Source organism: Buteo buteo, chromosome 20 (assembly GCF_964188355.1).
Source record: "Buteo buteo chromosome 20, bButBut1.hap1.1, whole genome shotgun sequence".
Classification (NCBI taxonomy): Eukaryota; Metazoa; Chordata; class Aves; order Accipitriformes; family Accipitridae; genus Buteo; species Buteo buteo.
The window spans coordinates 8,188,454-8,208,716 of record NC_134190.1 but is presented as its reverse complement, the minus strand read 5'-3'; the positions used below and the strand labels follow the sequence as shown (position 1 = coordinate 8,208,716).

The following is a 20,263-nucleotide window of genomic DNA, read 5'->3' as shown; positions in this document are numbered from 1 at the left end:
GTATTTTTCCTTACGTTCTCTGATGGATGTATGAGCTCCTGCAATGAAATCCTGTCATTGACCAAGGCACAAGCTCTGCATTAAGGTCTCAAAGGGCCATATCCAGTTTCTTTCTCAAAACTGTATCTACGTTCAGTCAAGCTATAAGCTTCTGGGGGGAAAAGGGGCACATTTTTGACATAATCAGTAGCAGTTTCTTACACGTTAGCAGATTAATTCCTCTGAAGAAATATTTTTATTCGGCTTGTCCCCACCTAGTTTAGCGCAGGACATTGCCTACGAAAGTAGGTGTTGCCTTCCAAAATATTCTTCTCCTCCTAACAGGCCACATCGGGCAAAATCTGCCCCCCATAGAGGGCATGTGCCCTCTCTTCATACTGGAAGAGCTCCCCAAATCCTGTTGAACTTGGCACTACCATCCGCACTCAAACCTTGGGGCTGAGGAGTGCTCGTCTTTCCTTAACTTCCTCCTTTGAGCTGCAGAATAGCATTCACTTTTAGAGAAAACAAACAAACCAAAAGCTTAATGAGGTCCTTCCTATCATGCTTAGCTTTTTCAGGAACTGAAGTCTTCTCATGACAAGAGGACACCAAAACAGTACTTTTCCGTTGCTTTCAACCTGAGTAAAGGGAAACAGGGCCAGCATGGAAAACGCCATCTCCTTGAGTCTACTCTCTGGTTCCCATTGCCTGAAGAACAACCTGGTCAACCTAGGTCAGGAGGGAAAGCGGTCACTGGACAAAAGCTGAAAGCTATTTTCCTAAAACCTTGGTGAAGTTTTTGAGTTCTTCGTCTGTACTGGGAGAATTTCTCCTGGAAGTAGCAAAGCACAAACCGAAGAGCAGCCTGTCTTTCTCAGCAGAGTCTGTTCCTTTTAATTTTCCCTGCAAATTTAGTTTTCATGAGACTATCCCTACTGAGTCCAAGATGATTTGAGAAGCTTTAAACAGAAATTTACTTAGCAGTTATAATTTTGATCCAGCCAGATGGTAACCCAGCACCATCTTGACATCCAACTATGCCAGGGAAATTGAAGGACCGCAAAACCATCTTTCCCATAAACCCCAATATTCAAGTTTGCAGTCAGTACCTTAAACTCCTTTTTCCAATCAGTCAACTATTCTAAAAAAGTCTGCTTTCTAGGCTGTTAATGGCAGACGCCTAGATCCGTAACAGAAAGAAAGGTGGTTTTCTGCACTAAGCAATGCCTTAACTAATGGCCCATTTATTCTACTTTATGAGCAGAGTATTTGTATATAACCCTGTGTTACGCTCTGGATGTTAATCAACCTTCAAGACTTTGCATGCTAGTTTTATTGGAGCACCTTCCATGCTGGCATAAAGGGGACTTTGTACCAAACAGTCTTCCTCCAGCCTAGGAGAGATCAACATCAGCTTGCAGCTCAAAACCCCCTCTTTCACAAAGAACTTTTACTCTTCAATTCTGGTCTCTTGTTAATGAGACTTTACATATTCAAGGACACTGCCATACTGTGCAAAGGTAATCTATGAAGGAGTGCATTTAAATCTACAGTTGCAAATGGGCTGTGTTTATCTACTTAGATAAGACAGCCTTGTTCATTTCAATTAGAGAAGGTCAGTTCCAGGCAAATGTAAACTGGCATTTGAAGTTCACCCCTGCAGGACAATGAGATGAGGTAAAGCTTCTGGGACAGGTTTCCATCTAAATAAAACTTGACAAGTAGTCCCTAACCACAGACCTCATTGCTGCACAAAAGGCCATCTTCAATTGATTTTGAGGAGGGGGGAGAAGAGTAGTGACAACCGTGTTTCAAGAAGATTTGGAATTCAAGCCACATTCTGGTAACTTCTATCCCTTATTCATGGTTTCCACCTGGAGGTAATCGCTGCTGACCTCCCGAGATGTAAAGAGGCAGAACTACTGTAGAAAGCACCAGATTTTATTATCTTGGCAAAACAATAAAGTTATTTGCTTACTGTCCTGTCAAGTAGATTGTCACGTTAAAGAGAAGAGTTGGGACTCTTTTCCTTGGAAGAGAAACGGCACGTTCCTGGACAGATGCACCGCAGGAACCAACAGTAGGGAAGGGAAATTGAGCCCTGCATGCAGGCTGTGTAACAGGAATATGCCTCTCCCCATCCTCAGCCCACTACCGTATGATACTTCAGTTTTGAGGCTCTGTGCAACCCTACTGCTTCCTTCTGGCATACAGAGCCAGAGCGCCTGAGGCTCTGAAATGAGATCCCAACATCACAGCAAGGGAGCAGGGGTCAGGAAAAAACAGAAGGGGATGAAATTCCTCTTCAACCCTCTCCACCCAATACACCTGCGTCTGTACACATCAGTACAACCCAGATGCCTTTTCTCAACATCCTCCTGTATGAGAGGACATGCTTCTACCATTGCTCTAGCATGCTCTTGCTAACATTGTGACAGCATTTCCACCCCGAAGCAGAAAGAAAATTCCCATATTGTGAAGAAAGGGAAAAATTGTACTCCCTCTGTGCCATTTTCATCACTTTCAAGCTTCTTTCAATCTCTCCACATACACAGCAGGCATGACATAAAAACACTGGGGTGCTTTGCAGCCATAGTAAACAGATCATCTTTAAAAACAGTTGGCCATGAAATGCTTTCACCTTTCACAGCACCAGAGGAGACAACCACTGTCTGAGGGAGGTGTTGTAGGAAGAACCTGCTTTTGAGGCAACCTGGCTGAAACAGAGCACGTCAAGGTGCGATTTACCTCTAACACATCTGTTTAGACACAGGCACACAAAAACTAGGAAGAAGCTGAACTGAAATGTTTTTAACGTCAACCGCTACTGAAGCTCAGTGAGGGACGAGCAAAGGAGGAGAAAAATGCAATTAAATGCTGGTGCGGTCTTTGGGCATTACTCAGAATGGCTCGCTGAGGCCAAATCCTTTGCAGGAGAAGTGGCTTATCTCCTGGCTTCCCAAATTGCCCCAGAGGTCAGCTGAAGAGGTTCCAGGAGTTTGCCAGGTCTGTGCCCCTGTGGGATCCTTGGCAGATTGTTCCAGCTGGGCTCTTTCCAGCTCTTCTCTTTTTCCATTTTAGCGTATAGCTTGAATAAAGAAAACAAGATGAAGGCTTTCAAAGATAACCCGGTCTTTCACAAACAGATGCAGAACAAAGCACAGGAAATTCTGAGCAAAGTAAAAAATGAATGTTGTCTGTTCAAGACTTATCTGGAATGAGTTAGCCTCTTAGTGGACAGATCTGAAACATCACACGGTCCCAATTGCAATTGCAACGCTCACTAACAGTCTTGTGAGGGGAAAAAACAGGATGGATAAGGATGGAAATTCAGCTGCCTTTAGCTCCTGGAGCTGGAAACTCCTTCAGATGTGCCAGAAACAACACCTGCGAGTCAAGTTTGTCACTGTCATCCTGTCACCCTAAGCACAAGGCTTCAATATCTACACCTTTGACTGGACACCCCCTTCACAGTATTAAATTCATTTAAAATGGGAAATAAAGGACATCAAAGGCAGGTTATTGAAAACATGTATTCAACTAATTCTGGATACAGTCTCACATTGACTGCATGTAATAAATCTGTGCTAGTCAGACACACAAAAAAGATTTTAAAATGCATGTGCATTTATTATGATGTAGAGCAATCTGCTATGACTTAACAGTATACATGCTAAGCTAAATTTATTTTTCGGAAAACATTCACCCACAAGCTTTGGGAAGTATCTGATATGTGATGAACCTCTCATCATCACTAGTTATCAAAAGACAGCAGTTATTTCAGAATTGTTTCTTGAAGGAGATTTTAAATCAAGAAGATCCCACCGAAACATGGAAGCATGACCTCAGAGCGCAGACCAATCTCTCAGGCTGTTATGAGCCATGAAATGAACATGACTAATTCCTGAAGAGTTTCGTTCCTCAAAAAGGCAAGTGAATTTCTTGCTTTTCACAGCAGAAATTCTACATTCAAACATGGGTTCATGACACCTAAAAATAACATGATACTAATCTACTGACGTTTTCAGTTTGCTCCACGTCACTACAAGGATCCCCAAATCCATTTTGATTGGCAACCCGTACACTTAACAAGTCAAAGCCTGGGAACACAAGTAATGGAGGGTATTTGAGGTGAAGAGTAAGGTGCATTGGCAGCTGTGTCAGGCAACTTGCGGAAGTGGCTACTGTGCCCATCAGCAGTTACAGCCAACTGTCACTAACCTCTACCTTTTTCTTTTAAAAACACTTTAGTGCCAGGGTTGACATGATAAGGTTTACAGCACACATGACATCTCCTCTGATTAAAAACAGCCTAATGGCCTTAAGAACGTCATGCTGGACCAAACAGTTCTCAAACTCTTTCCACTCTTTCAAACAGCAAGCCATTTCTAAAATGCTCTCCACACCAAGGAAAAACTGCTGTGGAGGTTCTAAGACACAAGACAGGCCCTTGAAATGTGTTCTCTCTAATACTCTGAAAGTGCTCCACAAAAGGTAGTCTTGCACCAATAGCTCAAAGCTATAGTATAAAAAAAATTAGCAAAAGCCTTATTCAAAGCTAAGCACAGACACGGTTTCAGAAAATACAATTCCCTAGGACTGACTGCAGTAAACTGTATTACACAGCCTGTGTGTATGACTGAAACGTCTCTCTGCTTTTACTTGTGAAACTGATTTTGTTTCCTGTTGCATTCCTATATTCTTAATAGAGTATGCTATTTTAATGACTGACTTTTTCTTTCCCTGCTGTTTTTCTGGTTATAGCCCTTATTGTCTGTCCTTCAAATTAACAGCACTAGTTATTTAATGCACAGTTTCCTTCTGCCAATCACGGGCAGTGGGGGAGCAAGAGGAATACTGAGATTTAAACCCTCTTTACAACAGCAGCTACATATTCTGGCCTGCAGACCTTTGATCTCCACTAGAACATTTTAATAAACACTAAAATAATAATAATTATGATGATGACCATTGGGCATCAGACAGAAAGAGGTAAAGTGCCTTTCTCCCTACTCCCATGCCTTCTGAGAACTAGTGCTTTTAAACAGAGAAGCACTGTGCTCACTTTTTCTGAGCATACCGCTCGATTGCTGCCTTCTCAACTTTGTGCCCGCACTTCGGGCAAGTTTTACAGCTCTTTCAATAGCTCAATCCACCAGGCAAGTAATGGTGTGGAACTTGATCATTTACACTACCTTTAACAGCTGTTTAATTTTGTTTTGATTTCTCTGTAAACCACAAGTTATCTCTCTACCTCCTCTTAATACAAAACTCAACAGCTTGAGAAAGTGGCCAGCACCAACCACCAGTTCTCATGTCAGCAGATCACCAGAATGAACTTCATCCACCCCAGCCTGTCAGCTTGAAGGACAATGCTCTAGGCAGATCTCTCTGGTTTCTAACATCCCAATAAAAATCTATTCATAACAAAAATTATTAGCCAAAGAAATGGTTGAGTTAGAATCCAAAGCGGTGTATCTCGCTTAATATTACAGTCAAAGAAACAGCTTTGCATAAGTTACGTCTTACTCTCATTTCTAAAATAAGCAAACTGGAATTGACAAAAGGTACAGTTTTTGACAGAGCTGGCAATCCTACAAGGTAAAACCACCACCATTCTTTTAGCTGCACATGGCAGCCAAAAAGATGCCAGGGTGCAAATTTAGGCTGGCTGGCAATCTTACGGCTGCCAAAGACAGAATGAAGCAGTTTACCAGTCTGCACTCAAGGGTGCTCCCCAGACTGCTGATACAAACAATAAATCCAAAGCAGCAGCTATGCAGAATGACCCTTAGTTAAGGCAAACAAAATTGTTGTCCCCTGTTGGGGTTAAGGCGGGGGGGGGTGGGGGGGGTGGTGTTTGGTTTGGGTTTAAGAAATACATAAATCTAACACCTATGGCTGTGAAGCACTCCAACAAATTTTTAAGCTGCATCTTTTTTTGCTCCTATTTCTGGCAACTGTTGTCCTTCTAGCATCTGAGGCTGTGGTTAGACAAGACAACTGCACCAATCCTAAGGCTGTGCTTAGGCAAGATGACTATGCCAACCGAGCAGCTTGCTACTATGAAAAAGGATGAGTCTGGTCTCCTCCTCCTGCAGCTTTCAGTCAAGGTACTCTGGCCCCTCATTTCCACCAAATGAGCATTCGGTTCTCATCCAACCTCTTGATCAACCTGTGTAGTTCATTAAAAACCAGATGAAAATGATTTCTTTTTTTTTTTTTTAATCATTTTTCTGGGCTAGTTTCCTGCCACATCAGTACGCTGAACCGGCTGTACTGCATGGGCAGACAAACGGCAGAGCCAGCATAAGGCAGGAGGCGAAAGGAGGGGAACCAGACCCATCAGCTGCTGCTGAACTCTTTCCCACCTTTCCTCACCTTATTTATTTTAGGCCTACAATAAACTCAGTCTCTGACAGATTATGCACGTGCCTCTGCAGATTCTTCATTGGCGTTTTCATTTTCCATTACCTACAATTAGCAATATGCAAAGAGACAAGATTATTTTTAGAATTACTTTGATTAGAAATACACTCAGGGCAATAGCAACTCTTCTTAGATGGCCATGAAATGAAGTTTTAAGAAAATTAATTACACAATTCCTCTGTTTCTCTGGTTAAAAAAATATCCACCTTTGTTATGTTTGAGAGAAAAAGGACGATGAGTGTCCTGCAAGAGAAAATTTTCTGGCAGTCTTGCCAAACACTGAAATTGTATTAAGACAGGAGCACAATTTGGACATAATCGAATTGGGTAGAGATCACTGAGGGTGTAATTTGGCCTGCAGAATTTTTATAAGTGGTGATGATGGAAGAGGCAAAAAGAGCCTGTGTCAGTCGATGAACAAGCAAGTCCCTGGCAGGCTCGAAAATGAATTCTGTTCTAAAAAACAAAGAAAGGAAAAGAGATTTGGAAATTTTCAATGGAGCCCAACCCCAACATCCTGTTATTTATTTGTTAATCTTTAAATTCACTTGACAGCAAGCACCAAAGTGAAAGTAATGTTGAGTGCCATGACAAATCTGCTCAAATGCTTATTTTCTGAACCTTTTAGTTGAAAACATCTATATTTAATCACAATTTAAAACTAGCCAAAAAGGCTGTTTACTCTGAACATAAAGGGGAAATATTGCAAAGTTGAAAGAGGTATTTCTGTTTCTGTAAATGCATTTTAAAAATCCACTTACACAGACAAGGGTCCTTGGCACACTTACAATCTTCTACTAAAGCTTAGGAGACAGACAGACATTACCCACTGTCAACAAATGCAATTTCACATCAGTGATGGAGTGAAAAGCTCCCTAGACAAACGTTAGCATAAAGCCTTCTTCCAGTATTTAATTGCAGGCTTCAGAAATAAGAGAGATGAAGTTACCAGTATATTTGAACCATCACAGTCAATGAAGAGGGCTACTTTCTTGTTCAAAATTAAAGGCTGGGTGGTGGTCCACCCTACATGTCTGCACCAGGGAGGAAGGAGGCACACGTCGCTCTGGGCATGCAGGGGCGCAGCTGAGACAACAGCACTTCCCCGAGGGCTGCTGTGTTTTCATCTGTGCAAGTGGGAAGAGAAGAGACATGACCTCAGCCCAGAGAAGACCCAGTTGCCCTGCTGGCAGCTGCTGCCACACCCACATAGTTGGATTTTGGCAAATAATGCACGGCACGGAGCTGAAGCACCCAGCTTAGCTGTGTTTAGGCATTTCTACCACATCTGTCACAATTTTTACACCATGCCTGGGGTACCGTCGACACAGCCAGGGAAAAGAGGTTTCACCAACAAGCTGGAGTTGGATGAATCCAACCCCCATGCCACCCTACCACCGGGCACCTTCGTTTCAACCTGGCCCGCTGGGGAGGCATTGACAGAGACCCCCGGACAGTAAGCAGAAAACACTTGAAAATCTGTGCAGCAATGACACAAATAGCGATTTCCGGATAGCACTGTTGCCTGCCCCAGCCAGCCTGGCCAGTCAGCGCAGCAGCCAAGGGATGATCTGACCCAGGTGTCAGAGCAGGCTGCTGCCGCTGGGTCTGGCACCACGGTCCTGCCACAGGCTGCCTCAGAGACTCCTGCCTCTCTGTGCAGAGACATTTCATTTTTGGAAAAAGCAAGCCTCCAACAAAAGTCACATTAGCTTTTGTGCGGGAACGGCTGAGGGCAGGAGCAGACCAGCACAAGGGAGGAAGGGGCACCACAACCATTCGTGGACCGACCACGACCTCCATCGAAGTGCTGACATTGTTCCTTCCTTCTCTGTTTAAAGAACACACATAAATAAATTACTTTAACAACCCTAAATGTAAGGTGAAATCTCTCAGAAGAGCAAAATTACATATTTTTCCTCATCTCTATTTATTAAATCAGCAAGACTTCCAACTTCTGCCTTGAATCAAAGCATTCCCTCACATACATTTGGTTTCCCAACTAGATCACGTTTGCCACAAGCTTAACCTAGCTGGCGTGTTTGGAAATTGCCATGACACCTTTGTAGGGCAAAGTATAGCCAGTGAAAACGCGCTATCTGCTCGAATAATTCTAACATCCGGTTTGTCATCTCTGTAGATTAACTAAACACCTTAAAGAAGCAAACTTTGGCACTTTTTCCATTTATGAAACACTGGCACTTCTGTATCACAAATTTCTTCTTTATCGCAAGTTTTGAAAAACATAATTTAAAATCTTATATCATAAAAATTTCCTTTATGATACACTCTTTTGAGAGTACTACATTTCTCATAAACAGAATGCAACCAATAATTACATCTTTCATTGCCTTTTTTACAGCCTTATCTCACATTCTAAGCTACACAAGAAGAAAACAATTTCCCAAGGGAATTGGTTTTCCTTTTAGACGAGGATCTCTGAAAATTGGTATCACTATTCCAAACACCAGTCCCTATTCTTAAAATCCTAACACAAATGACAGGCAGCAGTAATCAAAATCACTAAAGAGGTCCCTCTGGGTTTTCCAGCACACGACCTTGTTTCCATAATCACGAGTTCCAGTATCCCATTTAGGGCTGCAGAGGGTTTCTTGACAACCTGCAGAAGCACCTCCTTCAGATTTTATATTCCCACGTGCTGAAGAGAAACACATAGCAAACAAAGGCATACAGTAGGGTGTTATTCTGTACTCTGCAAATATCTAGAGTCAACATAAACATGCATGCAATATCTCCACTGACACAACAGCCATAATGCACCCGATCACCCTTATTTTTAGGATGAAAAATAACTGGCAGCACAAACATGTAAGCAAAAATTATCAGGTGAAAAGGAGATATAAAAAAGGTAGGAGTAAGGAGACCTGCGAACACACCACCAGCCCCAAACAAAACCCTGCCACTTTAATCAGAACCACTTAAGCAACAGGGTTTCAGCCACAGAGTGAAAATGGCAGGATTGTTTTCAGGATAACAAATATCTTTAACAGTGAGGTGGAGACAGCCAAGGTATTATAATACATATAATCTCCAGAAGTAATTTGAATTTTTATTTATGTATTTTAAATTTTATTTTTATTACTGAGAAAGGTGTAGAAATTGTCTCTGTGCCACCACCAGCACATCTTAGAGCTTGCAGAAACTTTAGTACAGAAAAGACTCCTGTTAATGGGTTCATCTCTCACATTTAAAATGAACTTGCTTTTCACACTATCAAAGATCTACTATTATTCCAGCTACCAAATCATTCATGATACTACTGTACCCACAAGCTGAAATACCATTGACAATCATTTTCATACAAGTTTAGTTGTAGCTTGGCAAACACTGGCAAAGCAACTTTTGTAGCATGTTTATGCAACTTCAGCCACTTCAAATCCATAAAAACTTGTTAAAGACACCAGTTGCAAGAGGCTGGTGCCTATTTTACCTTCCTCCATTGCCAAAAAGTAAGTACTTTCTATTGAAACAAATTACATGTTGCAAATCTATAAATAAATAAATTTAAGGGATGACAGTTACAAAACCAGAACAAAGAAACTCTCTCTGCACTACAGATGGTGGCACTCAGATCAAATCCTGCTACCAAGTTGCTCACGGTCCCCTGAGCTCTCAGAAGTACGTGAGGCCAATCCACACTTCCACATTGAGCGGGGAACTTGGAGAGCTTGAACCCAGCTCAGACCCCTCCTTCCCACACCTCAAAATGGTTAACCATTTGCCAAATAGTTAAATTTGCAACAACAGTGCCACCGAACTGGAAGGTGGCCTATCTGATTTTCAATAGCTGAAGGATCAATAAACTTTAGAGTTCACTCAGGACAGCAACAGGGTTGTGCAGCACAAAACCTACACTTTCCTCTACATTTGCAAGGCAAAGCACCCTAACCAGAATTCAAGCCAGGGGAGCCCAGGTTTGCAGAAGCACTGAACACATTAACTTCAGATTATTTCAGCTAGATTCCCCCTGCCCCCATTCCCAAGAACTATGGGTACTGAATATTAATAAAGAGATCGCTCACATAAAACTATATTTAACTGCATGCTACCTTTTGGATCAACATGCAAGAAACACTGGTTGTGGCCTGCATGTTGGAACAGAGGACATATGCGAGGAAGTATTTTTTTTCACTCCAACAGTATGAAACCATGGATCTAAGGCTCACCCTTAAAATGTTACATTTCCTAAATTAAGTATAGTTCAGTAATTTCTTAGGGTGACCTGCTCTTTCCTCAGTCCACAGAGACCTGTGGATTTGAAAATACACGGCTACGTTTTTTTAAAAGATGTAATGAACAAATTGTATGTTTAAATAGATTGTCTTAATGTCACCACACAATATCAATCCTCCGCCCTTTTCCAAATCTTTTTTCTCTGTATAATGAAACATTCTTCCAAATATCAGTGGATAAAAAAACCTGTTGGACAATGATGTTGAAATACAGCAGGGCTGAGACAGGACATTTAAAGAATCATTTAGCAAACAGAAAAGAGTAATACAGAATATAATTCTGACTCAAAAAAAAAAAAAACCCAAACCCCCAAAGAACTGATCACCTACTTCTGTGAAGGAGAAAAAGTACCAAACACTGTAGTTCTCAATGCAAGAGGCAAGCTCTGAAGACACAAGCCGTGCCGCTACCAGAGGAAGCCGGTGGCGTACTCTGCGTCTGGTACCTGCATCAACACAGCATTCCCAGCCAACTCACTTTTCATCTAAGCTGCCTTTGGAGAAACTAGACACCATAAAAACCTCAGTCATCCTGTAACCTGGCACACCATCAAAGCCTCCTAACACACAATTACTGTGCTTCACGCCTTTAGACTTTTTTCCTTTGACTAAACAAAACCCCCACAATGGAATAAGAAACTTTCCAAGAGAAATTGTGTTTGACAGAAGATCAATGATGCGGAGGTGTTGGAGGGGAAAAAAAGCCAGTGCTGTTTTGTGTACACCTCCAAGCTTATTAATGGCTTGCTGCTAAAGCTAGATGCCCCTGCCCATCAGATCAGTATTTGATATTATTACTGAACTCAGAAGTCTGAGGTCTTCTTTAATCACATTAAGGAGTTTGCAATTGCTTACGCAATACAGTAACTTTATTATGGTGCCTGTAGTTATCCAGCCATTCACCTAGGTTTTTGCCTTGTCAGCAATAACACTCCATGAAAACGCAGTGAAATTTGACTCACCATGTCAGAAACGCAAACTACATGTAAATATGAATAACCTACCAAGTAAGCACCCAGCTGCTGCTTTAATGCATTAGCACATGTATAGTTATGCACATGCCTAAAAGGAACTGCCATAAACCTCTATAAAGAAACAAATAAGCTCTTGTGAGTGAAGAGAAAACCGTAAGCCTGCCCAGAAATCTGAATCCTGCTAGTCACTTTCAAGGCTCAAGCCAGCATGACAAAGCCTTTTCAAGAAAGGGTTCCTTGTCAGGGAGTGAATCTGAAAGAGACACACTTTATATTCACCTCTCAGGACACCATGGCTTTTTTAAGCAAGCTGTAAGGGAAGGGGGAGCAACAAATAATAATTGGCCAAAGGATTAAATAAATAAAATTAAACTCCTTTTGACCTCCTGTCATCTAGGCTTGTCCGCATCTCCTTTTAAAACCTTTAACAACTGCTCTGTGAACTGCTAAACTAGGGGAGTCCAGTGTCCCAGCATTTGTGTCCTCTCAGTGCTTTAAGTCTTTTTATGTAGGTCCTATGCTACTTCACCTCTGGACAATAGACAGCGTGGACTGAGATCGCTCCAGAGATACAGATGCTGCTTAGCCAGTTTCTTGCATCTAAATGACAGAGTAGGCAAATTCTGTCCTTCCCCAAGATAACTGAAGCCAATCACCTTTAAATGGATACCTTCTCTGTCAACATACTCAGCACATCAGGGAGCAGACTGACCAGAGAAGCCTCCTTTTCCACTGAACGGCAGCCTGTCCCTGTCCTCCCGCCTGACACCTACCCTCCATCCTGATCCCCATCTCAATCGGTTTGCCAGAAACCAAAACATATGAACTGTTCAAACCGGGCATTTTTAAGCACTTCAGAAACAAGTTCTGCAGTGCAGATCAAAAGGGCACAGTGCATGCCAGATGGTGCACTGGTCTCCCTCCTCACTATAGCAGAAGGACTGCATTGAAAAGGACTGAGTCCTTCCAGCGGTACCGCAAAGGCAGCTCACCGTTCACTGCCTTGAGGCTCCCGCTAATGCCATCGCTGTGCTGCCGCTTCTGTGCGTTCTTGAACTCCTTCAGAGATAAATAAAGGACCTTCCGTACCACCCTCTCCTCTGACCAGGGAATCCCATCGCTGTCATCCTAAAGAAGACGGAAATGGAAAGGAGACATTAGTTGCATGCATCTGAAACAAAAAACAAAACAAACAAAACCCAAAAGCCTAGGGCTACATAGATTATTTTTAATTTAAAAAAAAAAAAAGGCTTAAGAAAAATACTGTGTAACAAAATGCAACCTAAACTTGATCAGCTCTACCAGAGAACAAAAACATGACTATTATCAAATCAGAGCATTAGTCCCTCTAATCCTTTATCCTGCAAGTGATCCTACTGATCCTGCAGTAGCTGTGTACCAGGTGTTACACAGGAGGTGAAACTTATTTGTTAAAATCCTCATAATGAATCCCTTACAGAGAAATTTATCACAGCCAGGAAGTGCTCTCCCAGATAATTAAGGGGTGGGGGGAACCACTAAATTGAATGTTGCAGCAATTTAAGAGGTAAGTTTTGTGAACCAACTTCTGTTGTTGCCATTTTGGCCTTTGTTTGTGACTCTTGGCTCAGGATTTTTTTTTCCTCTGGTTTAGCAATTTGCATTTATTGCAGCATTACAATGAAGTTGTACATTGTTATCAATGAAGTTCTTCTGAATTTATCCAAGTGTAAAGCCAACTGGAATTTTGCCCACAGGGCATATGCTTTCTGCTTTATTTTTAGGAGACAAATGCAATATTGTCAAAAGGAATACTAGTGTATGTCATATTTAGTACTTGCTTTAGTTAAAAGATTAATTCCCTGGAAAAGCATTTCCCTAAAGCCTTTAGCATTCAAATAAATTAAGTCAGCAAATTGATATAAAGACATAAGCAAGCTCAGGTAAGTCATCATATTTTCATAAGTCCTATAATTGTCTCAGGGCCTTTAAAAACTACTATTTGAGCATTCTTGCCCTTGAATTCTTCACGGGCTACATCATTGCCAAGCAAAAAGATTAACATTTCTAGGCAGGCCTCATTTAGGTAAGTGTACCACAGCATACTGCCACACTGCAACAGAGACCCCAAAAGCCCCACTAGCGATCCCCACCAGGAGGTAGGGGAGTTTAAACCATCCCGCGTGTCAAAGAAGTGACCAATACCATCAACTTCATTCACCCATTGATAGCTTTTTCTTCACTCCTCTAGTGAGATATTGGCATTCAGCTGCTGAACTGTGATCAATAACATTCCCACCCCCCCAAAAAAAAAAAATTTGTATGACAAATTACCTGAGGGGAGCGGGGGGGAAGGAAAGAAAAAAAAAAAAGCACAACACAATGAGTGCAGTGAAAGCAGCCAGCATTTTGGCAGCAGGATGTGCATTTCACACGAGGGACAAGCTACTGTACTTTGAAGAAGGCTGAGCTATGCCCAGGGAGCTTTAGAGCACAGGCAGCTCTGGGCCAAGAAAGCAAACTTTGTAACCCAACACCCACAGCAACCAAAAAAGAAAAAAAAATCTCCAGGCAAGCATTTTAAAAGGACTAGTACATCCAGTTATTTTGTCAACAGAGTTTTAGACAAACAACTCTGGCTTACCATTTTGCTGCCAATGCAACTTCAGCCCTAACCAGAAGCGACACTAAACGCGGGAGGGCTGCAGCCTGCTCGATTTTAACAAAGCTTGCCCAAAGACGCCCCATTCACGTTCCCAACAACATGGGCCTGTCGGGACATTATGCTTTCCTGTTTTCACAGAAACTACTTATTAAATCCTCAAGAGAATCACGCTCAGTTAGGAAACAGTCATAAGCACCTCCAGCACCTGTCCGTGTTACAGGCACAGGACCGCAGACACCGCTCATTCCCTTCACTGGCATTTGTATGAATTCCTCGTATAACGGGCAGCAAACGTGAGGAAGACAACAGAGCCCTCTGGCCAGGCACACTGCTCCTGACCCTGAAACCTAGACAAGTTACACAGAAACCCTAACAAGAGGCAACAAAACCACCACCCTGTATTTTTATATACTTAAGACAGGCATACACAAGGCGTGTAATGACTGAGCCCAGTTAATATAAGGCCTACTCAGAGACGTGCCGCTTTCCTTAGCCCCTGTCAGCCCGAGGCCTCCGTCCTGTGAGACACCAGGCCCGTCCCAACGCCACAAACAAACCCCATCTTCCACCAGACCCCACAGTCCCCGAGGAGCTGGAAGTTGCACGAAAACACCCATCGGTTCCCAATCCCACTGGCCCTTTTACCCCTGCTAAAAACGCAGGGAAAAGAAATATAACAACAAACAAAGAAATGAATCCCACTTAAATCCACTTTGTCGCGACAGCTCACCGCAAGGAGCACATGGCAGCGCTCGCCGTTTCAGCAGCGACAGGGCGAAACCCGCTGACAGGATTGATCTTTAAATCGGCACGTGCCAACCCGGCGGCCGACTGCAGCGGGTGAGTGACGGCTGGCAGGTACAACGCTGGTGGCCGTCCCTCCTGCAGGGGGGAAGGAGATGACGGCCACGCACCAGAGGCCTCTCAGGTCCAGGCCACCCTCTCGGTGGTTTTCTGTGAAGGGCCTGAAGTCATCTCCCTCTCCCCAGACAACATGCTGGACGCACGAAAGGACGGACACGCGAAAGGACGGCGTGCAACCCGGCACCCTGTTTTCTGAGGGACAACGACGCCGAAATGTCTTTCTGGTGCCGGCTGGAGGCTCCGGCCCTGCTGCGGGAGATGCTCCTGCCTCCCCACGGGTCTGGGGGCTGCGTGGGCCACGGTGACGCCAGGGAAGAGACCGGTCCTAGGAAGCGGGAACAAAGACCTCCCTCAGCAGCCCCCGAAGCGGCACAGCAACGCTTCGTGCTCAACTCGTGGAGCTGTACGACTCAAGGTGAACCGTAGTGGATTCACCCCCTCCTCCATAACAGCAGCATTCTCAACAGAAACACGCACAGGGGAGTCTCTCCACCCCACAGCTCCCACCAGCCCCGATGTGCCGAGGCTGCAGTCGCCATCCTGCCTACGCCGCTCTCTTTGTGGGCTTTCCCCACGGCCTGCCACTCAGCTTGGGGGAAAAAAAAAAAAAAAAAAAAAAAAGGACCTCAAGTTCCCCAACACCATGTTATCCAAGGTCAGCAAAATAAGGGGCTAAGCCGCTGCCAACATCCGCATTCACGCGGCTCCATATGCAGGAGCAATAAAAAGGTTTCACAATCGTCGACGGCATCTTCCCCCGAGCCTGCGGCACAAAAGCAGCCGCAAGCCGGAGAGCAGCTGACTCGGAGCCCAGCTGAGCTGCCGCTCCGCCGGCGACGCAGCTCCAGCTCCCGACACATTTAACCATAATTACATGGGTCAGATTGTCTCTGCCTCGTCAGGCCGGTGGAGGGAGAGCCGCCGCTCATGCTGCCAGCGACCGGAAGAGTTATCGGACTTCGGCAAAACAACACGCGCACACCCAGAACCTGTTGGAAATAGCCTCGAGTGAAAGCCCTGAGGAATTTCTTCTATGTAACTTGTCAAAAACAAAGAAAAAAAACCAAACAAAACCCCAACCAACCAACAACAAAAAAAAACCACCAAAATACCCTCAAAGGGACTGACTTGATCTCTGCCTTGAAATATTTCTACAGGGAGAGAAATTTGATCATGGATGGCTCTTGAGGCTGGCAGAGAGGGGTATAATATCATCCAACAGCTGGAACTTGAATTCAGAAAAACGTAAGACAGAATTAAAGAACAATTTCTGCAACTGTGCAAGTAATTAGCCATTGAAATGACTTACAGGGAACTAATGGATTGTCCATTATCGATTTGGACCCAAAAAAGGACTGAACAACATCTTAAACTGTAGGTTCATCACTGCGAGCCCAGAGCCTTCACTGTGCAGGTCAGCCGAGATGATTTCTGCCTCCCAATCTGACATTAAGACTAGCTTATAAACTCAGTAAAAAAGTAACAGACGCAAACAACCAGGGAAGCCCTGGAGCAGAATTAAGAAACAGAACTGCATCATTTCCTTTAAACTGGTAAAAATTTTAATCATGCCACCTTCTTTGTTATGTTGTTTCAGGGAACCACATGTTGTACATTTATATCTGAACTTCAGCTACTGGGGCAGCCAAGCAACAGTTCAACGAGTTCAGTCCAAGGGGACGGGGCAGAGGAGCACAACCTCCGCGTACCTACGCAGTACGTCCCTGCACAGGACGTTACCTTGCGGAGAGCAGAGCAGCTCTCCTTCGTGCTACCTGGCTGGCAGCTTGCTTTCAGCTCTACGCTTGTAGAGATGATGTTTGTAGAACAGTGCAACAGGCTACTGCCACATACTGCTGATTTGGAAAGAAATATATATACACACACGTGTGTGTGCATATGTGGGGTTTTGCTAGGTGCATATTAAATGTGTATTATACATTAAATATACAAGACATATATTAATGTGCATATACAAACTAAAATATATACATATTAACATAATGCATACATAAATATAAGTGTATATATAGATAATGCACGTCAATATATAATGTGTGTATATTTGCATTGAAATCAAAATGTGCACCACCTGTACCTTTCACCATTCATCTACAGCTTAGGTGCTTGTTGACTGCAGTTCAGCGGCCTAGCTTGCACACGTGGCCTGCACACAGCCTTCCTACTTCTGAAGTTATACTGAAATCCTTAAAAAAAAAACAAAATAAACAAAAAAACAAACACCTCCCCCCCCAAACAAACAAAAAAACAACAAAACAAAAAACCACAAAGCAGGCAGAAGCAAGAGGCAGGCTTCACGCCACCTCCTGGGTAGGTGAAACGTCAGCCTGAAGTAGCAGGCGCTGCTGCATGCTGCTTTGCTCCACAAGCAGCAGCAGAATTATACTCGTACGCATGACTCGAGCTTCTCCGTTCATTCATCGCCAGATACGGCATTCTTCAGCCTGGCCTGGCCTTGCCTTAAGCAAACAGGAGTCACAGTTCATGGGGTAAAACAGAGCTGGAACAAGGGAGAATGCATGCAGCACTCCATGCTATTTGTTTTACTTCTGTGTAAATACTTTAACAGCAGTGATGGTTTTATTTGAAAAGTCAGGACTTTGTAAGGTACAAAGATACTTATAAGCATGTGTGTTATGACTCAGTGTGGCTGGCGGGTTTCCAGCTCTCTCTTTGGGTCTTTCCCAAGCACGCATCTCCTGACCCCATTCTTCATGCCAGGTTGCAGAAAGCAAAACAACAAAACACAAACCCCCTCTTTTTTCTTTTTCCAGCACTGCAGCCAACGCTTGGTTAAAATCACTGTGGCACCCAATGCCCTAAATGAATATGCTTTCATGGTTCAACAGCCCCCAGAGAGTCTTTCCCGCAGATGTAAGAAGGTCATTTTGAAGCAATGGGAAAAATAAACCACAAGCTTCTACCCTTTCCTCAAGGATATTTTTGAAGGGGAACCATTTCAAAGGGTGGTTTTTTCTGTGTTTAGTTAGCAACAAAACAAAAATCTGTCTTTTGCATGAAAAACAGACAACACATTTTCAGAGATCATATAAATTACTTTTCAGCCGAAGGACCAAAATGGAAATGTTTGTTTACTAGATTCAAGACCTGCAACAGATTTTTGCCTTTTGGCTGTATATTATCAATGGAAAACAGTTATACCTGTTTTTCTCTAAAACCCAAACCTAAGAGAAATTGGTGGAAAACCTAGATACGCCTTCCAAGTCTGAAAGAGATCTTCTGTGCAGTCTTGGGGGAGTTACCACTGCTAAGCACAATTAGCATGCTTATTCATTTACAAAGCCCACTTCCTTGGTATACATATAGCATGGCATGAACCTCATGAGAAAGTGCAAAGTCTTACTACTCTATCAACACACGTACTTCCCCCGTTGCATTAGCAGAGGTCTCCATTGTACCGCAAAGTCCCATCAACCTTCTTGCCACCCCGAACGCACATCGTACTCGCAGACGAAAACCCCGCCGCTGGCCCATCGGTGCAAACTCCCTCTCCACGTAACTTGCAGGAGCAAGTGGGCTGTTCCACAACCAGATGGAAGAAGCTCTTCTCGGTGGAAACTCCTAGCAAAAGTTTGAACTTCCAGGGTAACGATTTGAAACCAGACTCTAGAATATTCAACTGAAGCTATATAAATAAAGATTTTTGGCTCCTTCTGGCAGCTATTGTGCTGCTTGGAAGTCTTGCAGCCAAACACAGCATCGTGCAAACTGGCTATACCCGTATATACCCACGGTAACATCCTTGCAGTCTTTTGCTCACTATCAAGGTCCCTCCACTCCCTTCTCCTGCGAGAACAAAGTTCACACTTATTTAATATTTAACCTTTTAATCAAGTTTAACTATCCAGAGAGGATGTAGCAGTTTCTCATTTAAAACAAACTGCTTATATTCAGTGAGAAAAATAGAACCTCATGAATGGCTTAAGTTGATGAAGATTGATACGGCTTGGAGACTTTATAGTACAGTGACTCATGCCTTCTGGAAAATGTAATCTGTTCTGTCTAGTTTAGGAAAATAGGTCATGTTTTAAAAATGTGCTAACTAACATGAAGAAAGGGGAAATTTTCTTTATTAATGGTTCTGTTACAGCATTTAAGTGTATCTGGTAATTATAGTGACTTTTTCCCTCATACTTCCAGAAAACTTCCCCAAAGAACTCGCGTTACGTTACAGCTCCTGACTGAACCAATGTTAACACAGCAAAGAAATGATGGAGGAAAATAAAAATCTCTCTTCTTCCTGCTTTAGCACTTCTCCTACAGCTTTCATCCCCTGCACTCTCCCGTTGGTTTGGGCTTGTTCACCGCCTCCTGCTGCACCGGGGACTGCGTTTTCTCCTTTCAGACCGAATTCTTCTAAGAGCAGCAGTACGGGAGAGAAATGCTCTGGGTTTTGGGTCACTGAAGACCTCAGGCACTTTTGAGCCCAGTGAGCTTCAACCTGCTCTTGCAAAAATACATTAGGGTAGAAAAGTTACCACTGAAATTTCCAAACAGAAGTCGCTAGTGTCTTCATACAGGCTCCCAGAATTGAGGCATAAAAAAAATTAATTCCTAACTTTATCTTAGGCCTAATAATGAAATATTTAAAAATAGTGGGTTCATGTGTTAATTGGTTCTTTTACATAAACTCAGAGGCCTTGGCAATGTTTCTGCACCTCTAGAAAACTACTACTCAATACGAAACTAGCGAAAGCTTACAAGACATCAACCGTTTCCGTGTTGGTCTGCCAAGAAAAACACTTTAAAAAAAAAAAAAAAAAAAAAAAAAAGGCTAAACCCAAACAAATTCAGAGTAAAGCCAGGTCTAAAGTTTCCTAATTTATCAACTTACAGCAGGACTTCAACGCAACAGCAGTTGACTACACAGCTATGACTTTCTTAGGCCAGACCAGGAATCTAATCAACCATTTTGCAACCAGAGTGCCAGAATTTTGGGCTCTGATGAGAGCTGGCAGCATGCAGAAGCAAGCCACAAAAAGCCAAGGGTAGCAGAGTGCTGGAAGAAGAAAGAGGTGTGAAGGTACAAGGCGATTATTCAGACGGAGGGAGCAGTTTTCATAACCAGCTTAAGC

At 43.2% G+C, this 20,263-nt stretch overlaps 1 protein-coding gene across 3 annotated transcripts in view; it reads right to left on the bottom strand.

Annotated features, from left to right (window-relative positions):
• The window catches only part of JARID2 (jumonji and AT-rich interaction domain containing 2), a 224,186-nt gene that overhangs the window by 115,358 nt on the left and 88,565 nt on the right, over positions 1 to 20,263 (bottom strand). For 2 of the 3 annotated variants that reach the window (XM_075052293.1, XM_075052291.1), the window contains exon 2: positions 12,631 to 12,766. In XM_075052293.1, coding sequence (XP_074908394.1) covers positions 12,631 to 12,766 — 136 coding nt within the window. Of the gene's footprint in view, positions 1 to 12,630; positions 12,767 to 20,263 lie in introns of those variants that run through there. The other variant, XM_075052294.1, reaches the window with a different exon arrangement.